Below are 21,721 nucleotides of genomic sequence, written 5' to 3'. Positions count from 1 at the left end.
GGAGGAGACCACAGGTGGGAGACGCGGAAGGTTCCGGACAGGGATGAGAGGGAGACAGAGGGCCAGGCCTTTAGAGAGGAAGGTTCCGGATAAGGATAAGAGGGAGGCTCTTTTTTAGGGTCAGTGAGAAATGGCGAGTGGCGGTTTACCTGCTCGGGTTAGCATCTCAATCTCGGAGACAGTCTCCCTCAGCGGCTGCATACCTTTAGCGGACGCCTGACTGAAGGAGAGCGGGTCCTGGGAGTCGTTCAGGCCGACCCCGGGGCCACTGCTGCTCAGAGACGGCTTCAGCCGGGGCTCGATGTCCAGCTCAAACTGGACCGGAGAGAGAGAGAGAGAGAGACACACGAGTCTGCTTTGAGTGTGCGCAAGTCTACTGCTCTTCACTGAGAAATTTTAAGACTTGTGGTCTTGCGGTTAAGATACTGCAGGCAATTGCGCATGAGTTGTGGTGAAACGTTAGCTGCATATTTCGCCTAAATAAACGGACGAAACCAATAAGGACTCAGGAAGAAGCAGCGAGCATCCTCATATGACACCCCCCTCCTCATTTGACATCCGACTCCCTGCCTTTCAGAAACACCCCCCTGAAAGACCTGTTTCACGCACATATAGGTCATATCGCGGTATCCGTTTCACTTCAGCTGACCCCTGACCCCTGACCCCCGACCCGCCCGCCCACCTGCACAGAGCTGTTGTCGAACATATCCAGGGTCATCTCCTCCTCATCCTCTTCCTCCTCCAGGGGGCCGGGCCCGCCCTCGGGCTCCTTCACCAGGCCCTGGAAGCCCTCCGTCTCGTAGAACTGCAGGAAGATGGGCGCGCGGCTGGAGTTGCGCTGGATCTCCACCCTCAGGATGCCGTCGCGAGGCCACTTCTCCCGCACGTGCTCCAGGCAGTTTATGGGCGAGCGCGAGAAGGCGATGTGGATGTAGGCCAGGATGAAGAGCACAAACAGAGCCTGGTGAGGGAGGGAGGGAGGGAGGGAGGGAGAGGGAGAGGGGGAGAGATGTTAGCGCTAGTGCTAGCTCGGAGTCAGCCCGACAAGGGACGGTAAAGTTTGAATTTGAGAATGCAGGTGTTGTTTTGAGAGGTGAGATTAATGTATGGCCACGGTGTATGTGTGCGCGCGAGTGAGTGAGTGTGCAAGTGAGCGTGTGTGAGTGAGAGTGAGTGTGAGTGTGAGTGTGAGTGTGTGTGTGTGTGTGTGTGTGTGTGTGTGTGTGAGAGTGAGAGAATGTGAGGTTTTTTTTTTTTTTTTTTTTTTTTTTTTTAAACAGTCTTTTCAAGATGAAATGCGTGTGCTGTACGTTGTTGGCAGGTTGGGGGGTGTGTGCGTATACATGTGTACGTACGTCACCCTGTGCTGGGAGTGAGGTACGCATCCGCTGTGGCGGATAGGATACGGCTGTGAGGGAGAGGCTGAATAAGCAGGCCCACGGCAGTAATGAAGAGCAGAGAAAGGAGCAGAAGAGCCCAGCCGTGCGTGATGGATTATTGAGCATCACTCTTTAATTATAGACACACAGGCAATATCACACACAGGCGTCAACCACGACCTACAGAGAGGTCAAAAATGTCTGGACGGGACAGGCCGAAACTTTTCGGGAATGTCCCGCGCCTCACGTGCACAGCCTGACACAAATCAGAGCGCGGGACGAGCCTCTACCCGGCAGCCCTGCGGGTGAGAAACGCAGGCGATGCCACACACCTTTCTGCACTGCGAACACCGCGGGAACATCCCCTCTCCTCCCTCCCGCCCGCAGCCCTGAGCACCCCTACCCATCATGCACCGCTCTCACAGCCTCTGAGCTCCGCAGACGACGGCAAGCTTTCACAGAGCTGCGCTTTCACAGAGCTGAGCTTTCAGCCGCGCTGAACGTCTGCCGCTAACGGTCCTCAGAGTGGCATCCCCCCTCCCTTCATGCGCTGATAAGAACAAAGGCGAACGACCGGGAATAAACAAAGGAGAGGGGATGATTTCCCTCTGCACGCATTACAGCGCTGCCTTCGGCAAAGGCGTTATCTACAGAGGGGAGAGGAGCCATCCTCCATTATACGTGGCGAGGCCTTCAGCTAAAACAACACGACACAGTAAACACGAATCCCCTCCCTTCTGTCTCGCTGCCTTACACAGCCGAGTTGCACCAGCTATCCAAAAATCACTCAGGATGGGAACAGTACTACTTAAAGATTCATACTACCGCTGTTCTAATTACCGTCACTGTTACTAGTGCTGAGAAACAACCTTACAACCATTTCATCAGACGTTTCCCACGTTTTGCTTTGGGTGCAATGCTATACTAATGTTATTCCATAGGCTGCAACTGCTTCCAACCGATCATGTGAGCATGAGTATACACCGCATTACTCAACAACTAGAATTACCTGAAGTGCACACACACCATTGGCTCCTTGAGGTGATGACATCACAGTCTAATGCTGCATACAGTCCAGCGCCTTGTTTCTGGTATGCATGTGTGTTTGCATGTGCATGAACAGTGCCAAGGTAGGCTATCTCATCTGCTTATCTGTTCTCATATGAAACAGAAAATATTTTATAATTTCATTACATCAGACATCTTACACTGCCCCCTTGCTTCCTTATATCTGAGATCTGCAGTATGTGGTTTCATAACTTCACAGAATACAGCGTACTCGGTAGGCTACACATTGGCTAAGCAAGGGAATATTTCACTATTTCAACAACAGAAACGTGTCCTCCTGACTTAGACTAGCAGACATAACGGTGTGCCTTCAGTGCAGTCTGGTGAAGTCTCTGATGAGAGGATGCACTGTGAGATAACCGTGAAGCAGGGAATGTTTCATATTGCAAGACAGGTTACGAGAAGGGAATTCCAGATTTAAGCATACATTAACCGCAGGAGGTCAAGACTAGCAAGACAAACGAGATAGAAAACGCATTTTCGTTATAGGTCAATGTAAGTATTTGCATATAAAGTGACTTGTAAAGGAATTGCAACGAAATGATCAATTCAACCAAATGAAGAATAACGCAATTCACATACAAACAAAGGCCGTTGGTGTGTGCTAATCCTTACCTTTAATAGTACAACGAACTCGAAGATTCTTCTAAAGGACGGTGGGAACAACCTGGCGTATGTTACAGCCATCTTAAAGAATAGTGCGTGAAAAAGCCGGTCCCGCACATTGATGAGTGGGTTTTGGTTGATATTGGGGTTGCGTATTCTGTTCGTCCCGGCATTGTTATTGAGCGGGTTGTTGTTCACGTTAGGCTGATTTTCTGACATTTTCTGACTTCTTGTCCTATGGACACCAATTTCACGTGAATCACAAGACAGCTGTCAGACAAATCTATCAGAATGACTAGATAAAACGAGCACGGATGACCATTTTGGCCGGACTACTGTGGAAAGAACCCTGTTTTAAGTACAACTAAGCAACGTTATCAATTTGTCAGAAAACGGAGCAAGTTTTCTCAGTAATGCTGGCTAGCTGACGTTACCCTCTGATAAATTCTGAGATAGCTAACGTAGCCCTAGCATTAGATGCGTTTCCCACTACCACGCTCTATTCATTTTAACCCAGCTTGGTAAGGCAGCATATGAGTGTATACGTGCTTTATCAGATAAATTACCTGCCCATATACCTGTCTAGATCAACAACTACCAAAATTGTGGCCTGTTAAAGAATTGGCTTATACATCCTCTCTGCAATTCGACATGTCAGCCCTAACTAAGCTAGCTAGCTAACAAGATGTACAAACGATGGAACGGTGAAGCATATTCATGGGAACCTATGCAAAACAGAACAAAAATGTCTAGCGCTAGGTTGGAAGTTGTTAACCAACGTTAACTAGTTAACTGTCTAGCGTATTTAACTATTTTTCTTGATAAGCAAGCTAACAAACCGGTAATATTCGGTTGTGTTGGCCAGCTAGGCTAGCAGGCTAGCCAGCTAGCTAGCTATGACGTTCTGTTTCGATCATAAGACCCGAATTCTGTTCTTTTTTATTCGTTCGCTAATTTAGTATCTAACCACATTTGTTGTTACGGTACAACTATCTTAATCTTTGTTACGTAAATATAATGTTTTCCCAATATTTTTTCGCTGCTTAGGAATCCTCTCTTATACTCCTACTTTCGCCCAGTCCTGTGCCTACAGCCATTTTGTCAGCTTCATCTCTCTGCAGCCACGAAAAATAGTGGAAGACGAGCAACGCCAGACTCTCAGATGATTTCATTCAATCTACTTGAGCGCCCTCAATGGGTGGGATGTCTTTACAACGATTAATTTAACGTTGGAAGCAGTTATCTGCAACGCACCTACTGTATTTACTGTTATGTTAATCACTGCGCTGACACTTGGAACGCAATACAATAAAAAAAGAAATGATCCAAAGCGCTACCCCCAACCACTGTATTCAAGTTGCATGTCACATGATGTTAGCGTCTTTATTTCAACAAAAAAACCCACCAGCAATCAATTCAACTACAAATCAACTCAATTACAACCTCCATTATTCTAAAAAATTAAAATGTTAGAGGTTCGGCTAGAATGTTCGGCAGTGGGTAGCAGTGCTCCAGTATCCACACACACAGACCCACGAATTACAGCTGAACCGAGGAGATCTGTCGTCTGTCACCACCCTGTCCAATAGGTGGCGCTAATACAGCCAATACCGAATCAAATGTGTTTCATCAAAGACACAGAAGAAGAAAACTGAAGCGGTCCCATGTAGCGCCTGTTTCAAGATGTTTGTTTTACAATGAATACGTGATGCGAAATTGCTTATATGTATAAATATATATATTTAAAATAGAAACATACATAAGAACCTCGTATGCACAGTAATTATTTCAATGTGGCAGCGAATTAAAAAAATAAGTGTAGTATTTGTAAGAGGCAGAATGAGACACCTAAGCAAATCGACTGAGGTCCTGTCATATTTATTTGATTTAATTCATTTACGAAGGAGGTAGTAGCTAAGTACCTGCGAGAAAACAATTGTAAGTTTTAACTTTTCAACATTATTTGTCCATATAAGTGTCATTGCTTAAGTGAAACTGATTTGTTATTATGCCTTTGGTTTGCTTTGTACCTAGATGTAGCTAGCTTATGTTTTGTTTGCATCTTATGGCTTGAGTAGTTGACGTTAGCTAGGATGTTGAATTACCCTGTAATGTTATATGAAACCGGGCTTACTAGTAACGTTAGTTGGCTCGGTTAACAAACTTTGTTTTCTAATGATAATAATGGATGATGTTCTTGCTTTGCAGTTAATTGTCGCTAACCATTCAGGTATCTTCTGATCGTCCAATACATGTTGTGTTTTGCTTCTTTAAAATGGTTTTAGGAATTAACGGACTAATCACTTGGGCCAATGTGACATTCTAAATCAAGAGAATTCAAACAACGACATCTACATCGCCTGAAGGGCCTCCCCAATTGAATGATGGAGGTTGCCTATGTGTGCGAGTGGGAGAGGAGACCAAAAAGCAACCATTGCCCATCTATTCCTTTGGTGTGTGCCTGGTCCTGTAGAAATCTCATCGCCTTCACAACTGATCTTAAAAATGAAGACGACGAGAAAGGTAACAAACAGGAATATTACCCTTCTTTGCTGTATATTCTCTTAATATATGAATCGCCATTCAGTTATGCTTGCACATGCTTGGTTATAGCTGCTGGTCATGATCGCGTTTTAGCCCTTTACCATTCATTTTGGAATAAATACGAGATGGACTGACATACCTTGCGCTACTTTAAGCCAGATCTCATTTGTTGGCATTTCATTAAGCTAAACAGAATTGGGCCAGATTTTGTTACATCTCCACAGCATTCAGAGTCAAGTTCCTAAATCTCCAGCATGTTTTGGATTTGGAATTGGAATTGGCTGTGGTGTCTCAGGCTTCACTCGCAGTTGACCTTGATTCTGGTGCTCCCCTGTTTTTCTCTCAGACCTCAGCCACATGATCCACATCATTGACACGGAGCACCCCTGGGACGTGTACTCCATCAACTCCGGACACACTGAGGTCATCTCCTGCCTCGAATGGGACCAGTCTGGTGAGGGGCATCTCCGTGGCAGTTACGCCCATTTGAACAGTTAATTTATGTTTTTGGTCATACTTGGCTACATACAGGTCAGACGTGCTATCGCACTCTTCTGAACTGACGGAGGCACACTTTGCCGAAAAGTTGCCTTGGTATAATATTAAAAGAGCAGCATAGAGAGTGTGCAATCATTTAGTTCAGTGAACTGAGCAATTGCAATGGTGGTATAGACTTGCATTCCAAATAGCCAGAAAAGTTAAAATGGGGGGGCATAAAAGCAAAGGTGTGACGCTGCCTTAACCTTGCAGTATTGTTAGCATTAGCATTGCTGAATGCCCATGTGTGGACTGCTAGGCTCCAGGCTGCTGTCGGCTGACGGGGACGGACAGATAAAGTGTTGGGGGATGGCGGAGCACCTGGTGAACTGCTGGGAGAGCACCCTGGGCAGTGCTGTGGAGGGGGACCCCATCGTGGCCCTGTCCTGGCTGCACAACGGGGTGAAACTGGCCCTGCACGTGGAGAAGGTACGACTGGCCTCTTTACTCACGTTAATCAGCAGGTTCAAATGGGCTTTGCTGCAACAAAATATGAATGTTTTGTTTTCACTTGAGTTTAACCCATGTGATAAAAATAGTATGCAGAAGTATGCCTGAAGTTTAGTATTTTATACTTAATACTTTATATCAAGAACGCTGAGTATACTATTTTTTCACATGGGAATGGTGACCCTGGCGGCACGGATGGTGCAGTGGGTAGCACTGCCGCCTCACAGCAAGGAGGTCCTGGGTTCGAATCCCCGTCGGCCGGGGCCTCTCTGTGCGGAGTTTGCATGTTCTCCCCGTGTCTGCGTGGGTTTCCTCCGGGTACTCCGGTTTCCTCCCACAGTCCAAAGACATGCATGTTAGGCTGATTGGAGAGTCTAAATTGGCCGTAGGTATGAGTGTGTGAGTGAATGGTGTATGTGCCCTGTGATGGACTGGCGACCTGTCCAGGGTGTATTCCTGCCTTTCGCCCAATGTATGCTGGGATAGGCTCCAGCCCCCCTGCGACCCTGTTCAGGATAAGCGGGTTCAGATAATGGATGGATGGATGGATGGAATGGTGACCCTGAGACCTTGTGTCCTAAAACTGGGACATTACACGTTGGCTTCCCTGAGCTCTATACAGTATTTCCCTTAACATGCATTCAATTAAAATGAAATAAAATAAAATATGTTTCTGAAAATATTTTCACAATGTTTTTGTCATCCACGACACTTGCATTATGTCAAAAACAAGCGTTAAATAATCTCTCCTGGCTCCCGGGGTGACGTTGCGTTTCCCGAATGACCGTGTCAATTTTTTCCCCCTCCGCAGTCCGGCTCCACTAACTTCGGGGAGAAGTTCTCGCGGGTGAAGTTCTCTCCGTCGCTGACGCTGTTCGGCGGGAAGCCCATGGAGGGCTGGCTGGCGGTGACGGTGAGCGGCCTGGTGACGGTGTCGCTGATGAAGCCCAGCGGGGCGCTGCTGACGGCCGGCGAGAGCCTGTGCAGGCTGCGGGGCCGCGTGGCGCTGGCCGACATCGCCTTCACCGGCGGCGGGAACATCGTGGTGGCCGCCACGGACGGCAGCAGCTCGTCGCCCGTGCAGTTCTACAAGGTGTGCGTGAGCGTGGTGAACGAGAAGTGCCGCATCGACACCGAGCTGCTGCCCTCGCTCTTCATGCGCTGCACCACCGACCCCGTGCGCCGCGACAAGTACCCCGCCGTCACGCACCTCAAGTTCCTCACGCGCGAGAACTCCGAGCAGGTGAGCGCCGCGAGGGGGGGTTTACACATTTTACTTTACATTACATTACTTTACATTACCTTACATTACATTACATTACCTTACATTACATTACATTACATTACTTTACATCACATCACATCACATCACATCCACAATCACACATTACTTTACTTTACATTACATTACATTACATTACATTACTTTACTTTACATTACAGTACATTACATTACTTTACATTACATTACATTACTTTAAATTACATTACATTACATTGTTAGCATTTGGCAGACGCTCTTATCCAGAGCGACGTACGGTTGATTATACTAAGCAGGAGACGATCCTCCCCTGGAGCAATGCAGGATTTAAGGGCTTTGCTCAAGGGCCCAACGGCTGTGCGCATCTTATTGTAGCTACAGCAGGATTAGAACCACCGACCTTGCGGGTCCCAGTCATGTACCTTAACCACTACGCCACAGGCCATTTCTCTGGCCTCTGTGTGTGAGTGCAGTCTGCTGTACGGGGCACCCTTTCCCATCTCTTGAAAATATCAAACGATAATAATGACATTACATTAATGGCATTTGGCAGATGCTCTTATCCAGCGTGACGTATAACAAAGTGCATGCCCATAACCAGGGATAAGTGTGCTGAAAGAGGGAAGTACAATTTCAACTGCTACCTGTACAACAAAGATAAGGACTAGGGCCTATTTGATTGTCCTTTAAAAAAAAATAAAAATAAAATAATAATAATAATAGTAATACCACAACAAAACCATTCTTCCTCCTGATGTCATTGGGTGAATGAAAAGCTCTTATGAAATCATTTGTATGGAAACCTCAATCAATCGGATTCATGGGGCTGGTCATAGAAGAATGGATGCCTGGCATTCAGCAGCTGCTGATCTGTTTTGATTTTGGTTTATTTGTTTTGTGGTTTTGTTCTGTTTTCCGTGGCCTGGAGGGCAGAGGGGGGGATTATTGTATGTCTTCTTTTCTATATGGAAAAGTTTTAATTTTAAATTGAAAATTCAAATTTTAAAATGTTGATTGCAAAAAATATATATAATAATTACAGGTGCACTTGGCCGCCTAGGGGTGCTGCCAAACTGACAAACACTCTCCAGATTATGGATGTGCAGTTGAGCACCACTCACAGGCTGCCCTAACTTGTCAGTTCCTGATATATTTTTTTAACTGGGTGTACACAGGCTAATATGCTCTTCTGTGGAGACGGTGTGCAGTTTGATCCCCTTTGCAAGATCTTGCCCGTTAGTAATGCTTGTGTCATGATTGCGTAACTGATTCTCATTGCTGGTCTCTTACCAGAAACACACGGGAGTTTATTACAGCTGTCTTGGTAAAACTTGTTCTGATCTTTGTACCCTGCTCTTTCTCCAGACTAGTACTTTCATGTCTGGCAAAATCTGTCTGAAAGCAGTGTCCTGCTGCTGCTGTGTTGTCAAGGTTCTATTTTTAACCCTTTGAAGAGTCTTTTTTTATTTTATTTTATTTTTTACGTTTCGTCAAATTCTAAGTCAGTGTTCACTGGAATTTTTTTCAGTCACCACTAATGATTGTTTGTTCTTAAATGAACATCCTAATGCTGACCGAACACTCTAATCACATATTTCTAGTCTTAGAGCTTATGGGCCTAATCTCATTATGACTTCCTGCTTCAATTGAATACACAAGTGTGTATGAATATAACCTCGCCAGTATGACCAGCTTGCACTAGAACTGTGAAATAAAAAGTATTTTTTCTGAGGGCCTGGGATCCCTGGCACGCTCTTATTGTGACACGTCTGTGCCCCGTGTGTGCTTCCAGGTTCTGCTCTGCGCCTCCAGTCAGACGGGCAGTATTGTGGAGTGCTGGTCGTTGCGGAAGGAGGGTCTTCCCGTCAATAACATCTTCCAGCACCGCTCCCCTGTGGGTGAGTCTGAACACTGGGCTTATCTCAGCACCTGTCTTCAGCCATTGGGGCAGCCTGTAGTCTCGTGGCTAAGGTGCTTGACTGGGACCCGGAAGGTTGGTGGTTCAAGCCCCAGTGTAGCCACGATAAGATCTGCACAGCTGCTGGGCCCTTGAGCAAGGCCCTTAACCCTGCATTGCTCCGGGGGGGGGGGGGATTGTCCCTTGCTTAGTCTGATCAACTGTAAGTCACTTTAGCTATCAAAAGTGTCAGCTTAATAACAAATTCTAGTATATCATTATTTTATATTCGGTCAATGAGAAAAGAGGGAACTCGGGGCAGGGTAAGCACCCGTGTTTGGCTGTGGCTCCAGGCCTCACCCCCCTCTCCCTGCCCTCTGCTCGTGCCCTCAGTCGGGGAGAAGCAGCCCATGATCCTGAAGTGGCGGATCCTCTCCGCCACGAACGACCTGGACCGCGTCTCGGCCGTGGCCCTGCCCAAGCTGCCCATCTCCATCTCCAACACCGACCTCAAGGTGGCGTCGGACACCAAGTTCTGCCCGGGCCTCGGTACGGCCTCGCCGATCTTTCACGAAGCTCTCCTTCTGTCCCTTGTCCTGTTCCTCAGCATCCCGTGAAACGTTACATTGTCATACCAATACGCGTCAGTTTCCGTTGTTGTTGTGCCTGCTTGTGTGCTGGTCTTGAGCAGGGCTGCCCAACTTGAGCAGGGCTGGTTTTTACTTTATCATCAACGAAACACACCCAGGAACATCTCCAGGTACAATGTTGGGCTTGAGTGTATATGAAGTATAATTCTTGACAAAATCCACCTTTGAAAAGTAAATCAACTCAAAAACTGTGGCACCAAGGAAAAAGGCCAAGCTACTCCAGCCAGTCCTGGAGGGCCGCAGTGTCTGCTGGTTCTCAGGTTCCTGGCACCTGTGGTTTATTCAAGTCATTGATTGCCTAAAGAATCCACACACCGTGTTCTCAAGGCCTTAATTGACAGCTGATTGAAAGGAAACCAGAAAAACCTGTAGACACTGCGGCCACTTGAGAATTCCCTGGGTGAGAACAAGGCAAAGAGAAACCAAAGCATATTATTGACACTAGATCAGAGTCAGAATGTGGTTACTCTGGTAGTCTCCGGACGGTGATGTGTGTGTTTCTCGGCTTGGGTGGGCCTCGCTCTCCTAGTCTCAGGACGGTGCTGTGTGTGTTTCTCTGGTTTGAGTAGATCTCACTCTGGTAGTCTCAGGACGGTGCTGTGTGTGTTTCTCTGGCTCGAGCAGGCCTGGCGCTGGTAGTCTCAGGACGGTGCTGTTTGAGTAGATCTCACTCTGGTAGTCTCAGGACGGCGCTGTGTGTGTTTCTCTGGCTCGAGCAGGCCTGGCTCTGGTGGTCTCGGGACGGTGCTGTGTGTGTTTCTCTGGCTCGAGCAGGCCTGGCTCTGGTGGTCTCGGGACGGTGCTGTTTGAGTAGATCTCAGGACGGCGCTGTGTGTGTTTCTCTGAGCAGGCCTGGCGCTGGCCTTCCACGACGGCAGCATCCAGATCCTGCACCGGCTGTCGCTCCACACCATCGGCGTGTTCTACGGCTCGGCCTCGTCCGGCCCCTCGCAGCGCGGCGGAGACGACGCCGCCATCAAGCGGCAGCGCACGGGCGGGCCCACGGTGCACTTCAAGGCCCTGCAGTTCTCCTGGACCTCCCTGGCCCTGGTCGGAGTGGACAACCACGGCAAGGTGTGGCCTGAGACGCCGCCGCGTGCTAGTCTGAGCACGGCTGCGTATGTAGGCTGCGCCTCGACTGTCGCCTCGATCAGTCCACTGTCCTTCAAAGGCGTCTGCAGAGGCGCTTAGGCAGCAGGTAATGAGACGCACTTTGAGGGCAGGAAGACGGCACAGAAAAGTAACGCAATTATGTTATTCAGGACGATGCCTGATTACACAAGCGTCACAAGAGATGTGGTAAAGAACTATAACAAGGGCGCTGTGTGTAATACAGCTCGGCTGTGGCGCAGGGATGGAAAGCCTGTTTCCACTTCTGTAAATCGAGTAGTGTTTATTCACGGTTTATCAGATAATGGCCATTTCCTCTGTTCCGCCAAAGCAAATAAAACAGAAAATGAATTCTTCTCGCACACACTTGTCTGTGAAGAGTTAAACACGTTCTCTCTCTCTCTCTCTCTCTCTCTCTCTCTCTCTTCCCCCGGATGTCCTCAGCTGCACATGATCCGGGTGTCTCCGTCCATGGGCCAGATCGTGGACATGAACACGCTGCTGCGCCACCTGCTGTTCCTGCTGGAGTACTGCATGGTGACGGGGTACGACTGGTGGGACGTGCTGCTGCACGTGCAGCCGGGCATGGTGCACAGCCTGGTGGAGAAGCTGCACGAGGAGTACATGAAGCAGGAGGCCGCCCTGCAGCAGGTATGGGCCCGGCGCGGACCCTTCCGGAAAGGGCCTGGGCGCGATGCGCCATTTACATTACATTACATTATATTACATATCCAATGCGACTTGCAGTTGATTAGACGAAGCAGGAGATAATCCTCCCCTGGAGCAAAGCAGGGTTAAGGACCTTGCTCAAAGGCCCAACGGCTGTGCCACTGACCTTGCGGGTTCCAGTCATGCACCTTAACCACTCCGCTACAGGCTGCCCTATGGTATGGTTGAGGAAGATAGCAAACTCTGTGGGGTCATTTTTGACACATCCTAGTTGCTCAGGAGCAGTGGGCAGCCACAGTGCAGTGCCCGGGGACCAACTCCAGTTCTGAGGCCAGTGCCTTGGTCAAGGGCAACGTCAGGAGTGTACTTAACCTGACATGCATGTCTTTGAGTGACGGAGGAAACCGGAGTACCCGGAGTAAACCCACGCAAAAACACGGGGAGAACTACATGCAAGAGAGGATCTGGCCGACTGGGATTCAAACCCTGAACCTTCTTCTTGCGAGACAACAGTGCCACCCATTGTTAAATGTACTGAGCTCCTCGGCCAGTGGAGGATGGGCAACCCTGTAGCTATTTTTCACCACTTTCTGAGGGTCCACACAGCTGTTGGGCCCTTAACCCCACATTACTCCAGGGGGGACTGTCCTCTGCTTAGTCTAATCAGGTGTAAGTCACTTTTCATAAAAGCTAAATCTAAATAACCGAGTATCGTTGTTATCGCTGTTATTGCAGGTGCTGTCCACGCGCATCGTGGCGGTGAAAGCGTCGCTGTGCAAGCTGTCCTCCGCCACCTCGGCCCGGGCCTGCGACTTCCACGCCAAGCTGCTCCTCATCGCCATCAGCTCCACCCTCAAGTCCCTGCTGCGGCCGCACCTCCTCAACACCCCCGACAAGAGCCCCGGGGACCGGCTGGCCGAGATCTGCGCCAAGAACACCGACACGGGTAACCCCCCGCTGCCCCCCCCCCCTCCCAACCTGCCCACAGAGACCGGGCCCACAGAGACCAGGCCCACACAGGCAACCCCCCCCCCCCCCCCCCGCTGCCCCCCCCTCCCAACCTGCCCACAGAGACCGGGCCCACACGGGTAACCCCTCCTCCCACTGCCCCCCTCCACACACACAACCTGTCCACAGAGACCGGGCCCAGGCGAGGGGGAAGGGGGGGGGGGCTGAGCTGACTCATTTCTGACTAATTTCTGACTCATTCCACATTCATTTTTTAAGTGGCAATCTACTATTTTTTTTTTTATGTGAACAAATACCGTATTTTAGATAAATTCCCACTGCTATTTTTCTCTGGCTATGACCGCCGAGACCATTTCCGTTGTTTCATTTAATTTAATTTCTATATTTTCACATTTTAAGTTTCAGGATGGCCCTGTATGGAAATGTGCTCACGGAAACCATGGAAACCTATGGTAGAAATGAGCGTTGTCAGTACGGAGATGACCCGTAATCCTGGCAGTAATGCAGGAGAGTAGAAGGAGGAGTTTGAGGACAGCTGTCTGGCACAGTTGTTTGCAGTAACTTTACAACAATGGATGAAAGCAGAAGTAGTATGGTGGCTGAAAAATAGGAAACCTCCGTGACAATCCGAAGAAGGAACGCATGCGAGAAGGTTGTATGTAGCGGGGAAATATTGGAATTAAAGTGTAGAATAAACCTGTAATGACCGCCAGTCACCATGGGTGGCCGCTAAATCCACCCAAACCATCCATGGAAACCATAGATCGCCACTTTATAGGTACAATAGGTAATTTCGGACTTCTAACGGTCAAGAGAGGAATTGAAGCAACAAACACGCTCAAACCACAACACTGTTTATCCCTCCCCTTCTCTGTGAACGCGCTGACGTTGAAACGCCCTTGGCTGTGGCAATTAGAACCAATTTTCAACCAATGAGCTTGAATTATTGTACAATTATACAATGTTTTGGTACACAGTGCCGGCCCATCAACTGCATATTTTGAAACCTGAATTTAAGGACTATAAACACGGGCATAGGGCGAGGCAACATGTCAGTGAGCCTTTTTCAATGATAGGAAGGGATTTACAATGGTCTTGGAACAATGTTTTAACACAAAACTCTTACCTATCGTACCTTTAAAGGCTTGTTCCGCCGAGCTGTGGAATCCGCTCCCAGTCCAGCGCTCACCTCTGAGTGATGAATCAATGCGCTAATTCCACACGCAGGTGAAGAGCCAGGCTTGCTCTATAGATCGGCCTGGCCCTCACCTGTGACCCGCGCCTGGCTGTTTACACCAGCGGCCCGTCTTTAAGCCCGCCCGCGCCCCTGTGTTCTCCCAGACATCGACAAGGTGATGATCAACCTGAAGACGGAGGAGTTTGTGCTGGACGCCTCCACCCTGCAGTCCCTGCAGCAGCTCATCCAGTGGGTGGGCGACTTTGTGCTCTACCTGCTCGCCAACCTGCCCAACCAGGTGAGTCCCGGCGTGCTGTCCTCCTCCCCGGCGCCGCCTCTTCACTCGTTATGAAGACGAAGTTTCCCTAAACTAATGACGTTGGAACGTGACTGATATTCCCCGAAGCCCAGTTCGGACAAATGATTTGCGATGCAGCAAAACCCGTTTCAGGACGTTGCAGCAGTGTGAACCGCCTGTCCCAGAACATCTGATGCCAGCGTGTACCGTTGCAGGCGATTCAACTAGTCTTAAGAGTTTTATAACGTTGGCCAGTTGCAGCTTGTCGCGTCGTAAATCTTTGGTCTGAACTGGGCTTAATGCACTTGAGTCAGTTTAATGCTTGTGTAATCTTTTTACCGGCGCCTGTTGAAAGGCGGACATTTTGAGACGGTACAGTGAGCGTATGGTTCTGTCCCTTAGGAGGGGTTGCGGGTCGGGGGGGGGGGCAACCTATAGCCTAGTGGTTAAGGTACAGGACCGCGACCTGGAAGGTTGGTGGTTCAAGCCCTAGTGTATCCACAATAAGATCCGCACGGCTGTTGTGCCCCTTGAGCAAGGCCCTCAACCCCACTTTGGATAAAAGTGAGTTAAGCTGCTTGACTGGGACCTGGAGGGTTGGTGGGTCAAGTAGTTCCCAGTGTAGCCACAGTTAGATCTTTGCAGCTGTTGGGCCCTCGAGCATGGCCCTCAACCCCACATTGCTCCAGTTGGGGGGGATTGGCCCCTGCTGAGTCTAATCAACTGTAACTCACTTTGGATAAAAACGTCAGCGGAATAAGTGTACTGAACCGTACGGTACTGTTCTGCCCCCAGGGCTCCATCGTGCGGCCCGGGTTCGGGTTCCTCCGGGACGGGCCCTCCCTGGGCATGCTCCGGGAGATGATGGTGGTGATCCGGATCTGGGGCCTGCTGAAGCCGGGCTGCCTGCCCATCTACACGGCCACCTCGGACAACCAGGATAGCATGTCCCTGCTCTTCCGCCTGCTCACCAAGCTCTGGCTGTGCTGTGAGGAACCCTTCTCATCAGCTCCTGGGGGCTGGGGGGGACGGGAGACAGCGTAACACTGTGGGGTTGTCACCAGAAGGCCACCGTAGAACGGACTGTGCACCGCGCGGATAGGAATCTGATTGAGCGTAAAGTTCCCTTGAGCGGTTGATTGGTAGGATTAACACAACGTGTTTACCGTGCTTTATAAGATGGCCATCTAGTGGCAGCAGGGGTCAGCTCATGGCTCCAGTCCTGGAGGGCCGGTCTTTTTACCAACCAGTTACTAGTTTGAGTTTTCTGACAGCTCTATAAACTATGCAGACCTGATGCTTGATACTCTCCTGTAATTGAAAACAGTCAAATCTTTAGGATACATTTACAGTCACATCAAATGTCAGTTATGGTTGAGTTAATTAAATAATTAAGAGCAGAAGTTGTCACAAAATCCTAAAAGGGATCCGCCCTTAGTGTGCACCACCTAGTGGCTCAAGGCGCTTGTCTGGGACCTGGAGGGGTTGGTGGGTCAAGCAGTTCCCAATGTAGCCGCAGTTAGATCAGCACAGCTGTTGGGCCCTTATCTCCACTTTGCCCCAGGGGGGGGGGATTTGCCCCTGCCTAGTCTAATCAACTGTAATCCACTTTGAATAATCAATAAATAACTGTCATGTAACGTGTCCTCCTCCCGTCTCCAGCGCGTGACGAGGGCCACCCCCAGGACCCGGACGAGCCGCTGATCGATGAGTGCTGCCTGCTGCCCAGCCAGCTGCTGGTGCCCGCCCTGGACTGGCTGCCCATCAGCGACGGGGTCATCTGCAAGCTGCAGAGCAGACACCCGCTGCGGCTGCAGTTCTGCCGGCCCTGCAGCCTGCCCGGCCTCAACGCCGGCGGGCAGGCCGAGGTCTTCTCCAGGTGAGGAGCGCGGAGCCGGGAACCGGGAACCGGGCAGGCCGCAAAAACCCGCTTTCATTTGTGCTGTTTTATGTTATGTTACGCTGTTGTATTTCATGTTCTGTTATGGAGTTATGGTATGCTATGCTATGCAATTTAATGTTATGCTATTTAATGTTCTGTTATACTATGCTATGCTATTTAATGTTATGCTATGCTATGCTATTTAATGTTCTGTTATGGTATGCTATGCTATGCCATTTAATGTTATGCTATGCTATGCTATTTAATGTTCTGTTATGGTATGCTATGCTATGCTATTTAATGTTCTGTTATGCTATGCTATGCTATTTAATGTTCTGTTATGCTATGCTATGCTATGCTATTTTATGTTGGTGACATTGGCTCAGGAGGTAAGAGCGGTTGTCTGGCAATCGGCAGGTTGGATTGAAAAAGATTTGAATGGTGGCCAAAGATTATTGCTTCTGAGGTTAACCTTTTTTAAATGACATTTCACAACCGTGTTCAAATGGTATAGGTCTGTATGAATTATTGAGTGTTTTTTTTTTTTTATGTATGTTGTGCAGACTAAAATAGTTGAATGAGGTGCTTTTTCAACTAATATTGGATCACGTTCTGGTAACTAAATGTCAGTAGAATGATTGGTAATACAAAATGACGTTTTTAGTTTAACCACTTGCAGTTATCATTATTTTAATGTAATAAAAAGAGGCGAAGTAAAGTTTTATGGTCATTCCAGGTTAGTCTGTAGCTTTGTGCAGAAATTTCCCCAAATCTTTGGTAGAATTATTATTTTTTTTTCTATCAATTTTGGGCTGGCCACTAGAAAGTGCAAATTGCAACACAGAGCGTTCATGTTCACGCAGAGCAGCGTTTCAGAGCAGTGGGGTGTTGTGGTTCACCTGAGGGCTCACCTGAGTTTGTCTCCCTGCAGGAGCCCAGGGTCCCAGCGGATGGATAACCTGCGCTGTCTACACATGGGTGTGTGTCCCACGGAGGATAGCAAGGCCTGCACCAGGTGAGGGTTCAGTGTGTCGCTCTCGCTCTCCTTCTCTCTCCCCCTCTCCCTCCCTCTCTCTCTCTCTCTCTCTCTCTCCCTCTCCCTCTGCATTTGGTGAGGGTTCAATAATAGTCTTGTAAATAATAATTTAAAATAATTTGTCACTTTGTCGCTGACACTTTTATCCAAAGTGACTTGCAGTTGATTAGACTAAGCAGGGCACAATCCCCCATGCATCAATGTGGGGCTAAGGGCCTTGCACAAGGGCCCAACAGCTGTGCCGATCTTATCATGGCTACAACCACGAACATCCAACGTTCAGGCTCCCAGTCATGTACCTTAGCCACGAGGCTCCAGGCTGCCCCTGTCTGTCATAAAACGCTCTCCATCCTTCTTGGTCATCTTCCTCTCCTCTCCTCCCTGTGATGTTTCTGCGCTCACAACCTCAGCTCTTCTTCTGTGGTCTACACCGCAGTCTCCCTCTCTCTCCGGAGACCGGGAGTCCAGCCGTGTTAGTTCCAGGCCTGTGTGTCTGTAGCGGTGGCTGGGCCTACACTGCCGTATCGGGAGTGGGCGAGGGTGGATGTAGCTCAAGCTGACCTGTCTGTTAATGTCTGTCTGTTAATGTCTGTCTGTGTTCCCTCCCAGGTGCGGTTGCGTCACCATGCTGCGCTCCCCCAACAAAACCACGGCGGTGAAGCAGTGGGAGCAGCGGTGGATAAAGAACTGCCTGTGCGGAGGCCTGTGGAGGAGGATCCCCACCACCCTGTCCTGAAAACAACGCAAAACAAACACATACAAATACATTTTTTAGCTGCTGTACAGGCCTGTGAGGATCCCTCTGTCAGGCGTTTTCACTTCTCTTTTTTTTTATATAAAAATTGTCATGTGCAAAACCGTTTGTTTCCTAATAAACTCGGACGAGCCCAGACCCTCATCTCTACTCGATAATAATGAATGATTATAATAAGTCCTTGCCTTTATAATAGCGCTTTTCTCATTCCGCCGACTCGCCTCAGCCACCACGCCCACCTGGGCGATGCGACGGCGGCCATTTTGGGGCCGGAAACGCTCAGCGCACCCCAGCCGAGGTGAAGAGGGAGAGTTGGGGGTGCAGCTGGGGGGTTTATGCTCGGAGACGGCGAGGGAAGAGGCGGATCAGGAGCTGCTGGGGAAGGCTCCAGATCTCCAGCGTGAGGCCGTTCCTCGCCGCCCGAGCTCCGAGCCTTTCATCCCGCTCTCTCGCCGACGAGCCGTGAAAGAGGGATTATATAAAGCGGGATCCCGCGTAATTGAATTTCCGACGCCGCCGTTGCTCAAAAAGCCGCGTTTTAACGCGGTCCGTTTGCGTCTCTGCGGTGAAAGATTAGTCTTAAAACCCAGGCGCGTGAGAAGAAGAGTGTGTCCGGCGGGTGGCGCCCTGTCATCGCCCGGTCAACGCAGGCAAGGCAGATCGGCCAATCGCAGCGCGGCGCGTATGTACATATGACATCGCGCCCTGTGAAAGGAGGTGTAGGTACCAGCCCTGCTCTCAGGTTCCTCCTGCGAGCTCAAAATGGCGCTAATTTACATCCCTGTCTCTATAGACAACTTGTGGAAGCCTTTTGTGACTGCAACTGCAATTAATCCAGCCAGGAAGAGAAAAGACCTATGACTGTGCTAGTTAAATTCAAACAGCTATAATTAGAAATGAACACTTGCGGGATTTAATTAATGCCATTCGTGCTTTTCTTGTGCGTTATTTTTAGTGGTTCTGTATCGAGTAGGTTTCACGCCTACGGAATTGCCCTCACATTCACACTGTTATTGCGTTGGACTTGTGTTTTTGACAAAGACTCGTGATAAATTTGGCATTAAAGGTTTCACTGTAGATTTGAGGTCTAAAAGACAAAGGTGCATGTTGCATTTGTTCATGTCCTTTGGGGTTTATCTTCCTCTGGAGAAAGCGGTAATGGTCATGCATGATGTGTAAGTGGTTGCTAACCTGTGCACTAAAGGAATTCCTTGTCACTGTGCCTTCATCTCCCAGCTGGAATTACAATCGTTTTAGCGGTGCAGTTTTCAGACTTTCCCCTCAACAAATTAATTCAGAGTTATGCATAGCAAGGTCATAGAACAAACTACAGAACTGGTAGGATAAGGTACAATGTGCACGAACATAAGTCTCATACACTAGGTAGACAGGCCGAGTCTGCAAGTAATAAGGTCAGGAACTACCTTATTTAGCGGAGTCTTTTTTTCCAAAGCGACTTACTGTTTTTTAGACCAAGCATGGGACAATCCCCCCTGGAGCAATGCAAGGTTAAGGGCCTTGCTCAAGGGCAGCTGTGTGGCTACACTGGGGCTAGAAGCGCCACCTTCCGGCTCCCAGTCATATACTTTAGCCGCTAGGCTACAGGCTGCCCCCAAACAAATTCAGAAGTCCTTGACTAAAGAGCGAAATACAACAGAGGGCTAAAGATAGAGACAGGGGAAAGAGTTTCTCACCTCTTTTAGACATTTTGTCTCTACAGATGGCACGCACCACGCTGGTGTTTGTCTCGGCTGTTCAGGGATTCCCGCACCTTTAGAAATAGACGTCTTCGCACCTCGGCGTGTAAATCTTTGGCGTTTATTTCTCTTGTGACATGCTGAGCACTCCTCCATGGCTGATCTCATTGGTGCACGTCGGATGTCTTTTAACTTGAGTATCCATCGACACGAAGAGCAGGAACCATGGCTTTTTCCAAAGACCAATTCGTTGCTCGTTAATTATCTTGAATAGCCATTTGGCGAGTTTGTCTTTAATTGTCTCTCCTCATCCGAACGATGAAAGTTGAGGAGCTCTCCGTGGCCCCTGGTGCAATCATAACATGAATTGAAGTCGGATTGCAAGACTTTGAGTGCATTATGAAATCAGCCCTATTCAAATCAAACCCCCCACCACCACCAGATCTGAATTTCTTGGATCTCAAAACAATGGGCTCATTCCAATCGCTTATTCTACTTCACTTCTTTGCTTTCCTTGTTCCTGACCTGGAAATCGAGGTTTGCTATCTCTAAGGACATTCCGACCAGTTAAATGTTCCTTCTAGATGTTAAGAACACCCAAATTTTCCTTTCTTATAAGGAAAGACAAGCGCATCCTTTGCGGAGGTATTTTTTCCTAAAGCCTGATGTGTAAATGATCGACCTGTGGGTCCACCTCTCCCCATCTGCCACGTCTGTAACTGACGTGGCTTCCAACTGCCGTTTGAAGGAGCAAGGACATTCAATTTGCATAATTCAAGTTTTCTTGATTTCCCAATCTTTACTTCTTTCTCTTTTATCTCTTCCTTGCCTCTCCTGATGGGGCAAGAAAAGAAAATGGTAAATGGTTGGCATTTATATAGTGCCTTTATCTAAAGCGCTGTACAATTGATGCTTCTCATTCACACATTCATGCACACACCAACAGCGATTGGCTGCCGTGCAAGGTACCAACCAGCTCGTCAGGAGCATTTGGGGATTAGGTGTCTTGCTCAGGGACACTTCGACACACCCAGGGCGGGATTGAACCGGCAACCCTCCCGACTGCCAGACCACTGCGCTTACCGCCTGAGCCAATGTCACCCCTAAGGAAAGGAAAAAGAGGAGAAAATAAGGCATTGGTATGAGCCCAATATTTCTGACTCTGAGCAATTTAGAAAAGGCGACTGCATTTACTTCAAACCAAACTCAAAACCCTTCTGAACCAGTCCCTACTTACCTATTGCCTATTACAATAATGCAGCATTAAATTATTACAACAGCTCATTCACATATTCCTCCAGCCATTAAATTGTCTCAGGCCAGGAGACCTTTGAAGGGCGCTTAGTGACCTTGTTCTGCAGCCATGCGTGAATAAGTGCCCACGCCGCAAGCCGGAGAAGCCGCACACAGCCAACAATCATCTTGACACAAAGGTCCCAGAGTAATTCGCAAACCGTGATGGGGATGAGGTCGGGAAATCACCGGTGGACTCCGGACCGAAGCAATGGCTCTAAAAAGACTTAATGTGATATTGTTTTTTAACACAGAGCTGAAGAAAAATATTTCAAGAGGGAAATGGAGGCCTTCCACATTATGTAGCTATGCAATATAACTGAAATGAGGAACTCGTAATATAAAGAAATTACATGTCCCACCTCCCTAGTATAAGCAGTCGTGTATATCGAAATGTCAGTCCTCCGAGTGAACAACATCTTTACGTTATTGGGGATTGCGTAC

At 48.6% G+C, this 21,721-nt stretch overlaps 2 protein-coding genes across 3 annotated transcripts in view; one reads left to right on the top strand and one right to left on the bottom strand.

Annotated features, from left to right (window-relative positions):
* tmem259 (transmembrane protein 259) overlaps positions 1 to 4,166 on the bottom strand; it is a 20,709-nt gene extending 16,543 nt beyond the window's left edge. Inside the window, exons 1-3 of one of the 2 annotated variants that reach the window (XM_061240608.1) lie at positions 3,063 to 4,166; positions 683 to 961; positions 150 to 315 (exon numbers count right to left, since the gene is read on the bottom strand). In XM_061240608.1, the coding sequence (XP_061096592.1) occupies positions 150 to 315; positions 683 to 961; positions 3,063 to 3,272 (655 nt within the window). In that variant the 5' untranslated portion in view covers positions 3,273 to 4,166. The remainder of the gene's footprint in view (positions 1 to 149; positions 316 to 682; positions 962 to 3,062) is intronic. The other variant, XM_061240609.1, reaches the window with a different exon arrangement.
* Positions 4,167 to 4,846: 680 nt separating this feature from the next.
* On the top strand, positions 4,847 to 18,425 carry med16 (mediator complex subunit 16). The gene is made up of 15 exons (XM_061240001.1): positions 4,847 to 4,991; positions 5,339 to 5,576; positions 5,944 to 6,051; positions 6,394 to 6,563; positions 7,396 to 7,827; positions 9,638 to 9,743; positions 10,136 to 10,291; positions 11,243 to 11,466; positions 11,947 to 12,153; positions 12,907 to 13,117; positions 14,482 to 14,615; positions 15,411 to 15,603; positions 16,278 to 16,494; positions 17,429 to 17,512; positions 18,143 to 18,425. Exons 2-15 carry the CDS (start codon positions 5,435 to 5,437, stop codon positions 18,267 to 18,269), a joined length of 2,511 nt encoding a protein of 836 aa, XP_061095985.1. The 5' UTR covers positions 4,847 to 4,991; positions 5,339 to 5,434; the 3' UTR covers positions 18,270 to 18,425.
* Positions 18,426 to 21,721: the final 3,296 nt, after the last annotated feature.

Source organism: Conger conger, chromosome 4 (assembly GCF_963514075.1).
Source record: "Conger conger chromosome 4, fConCon1.1, whole genome shotgun sequence".
Classification (NCBI taxonomy): Eukaryota; Metazoa; Chordata; class Actinopteri; order Anguilliformes; family Congridae; genus Conger; species Conger conger.
Note: the sequence above shows the minus strand (reverse complement) of the source record. Positions and strands in the feature narration are given on the sequence as shown.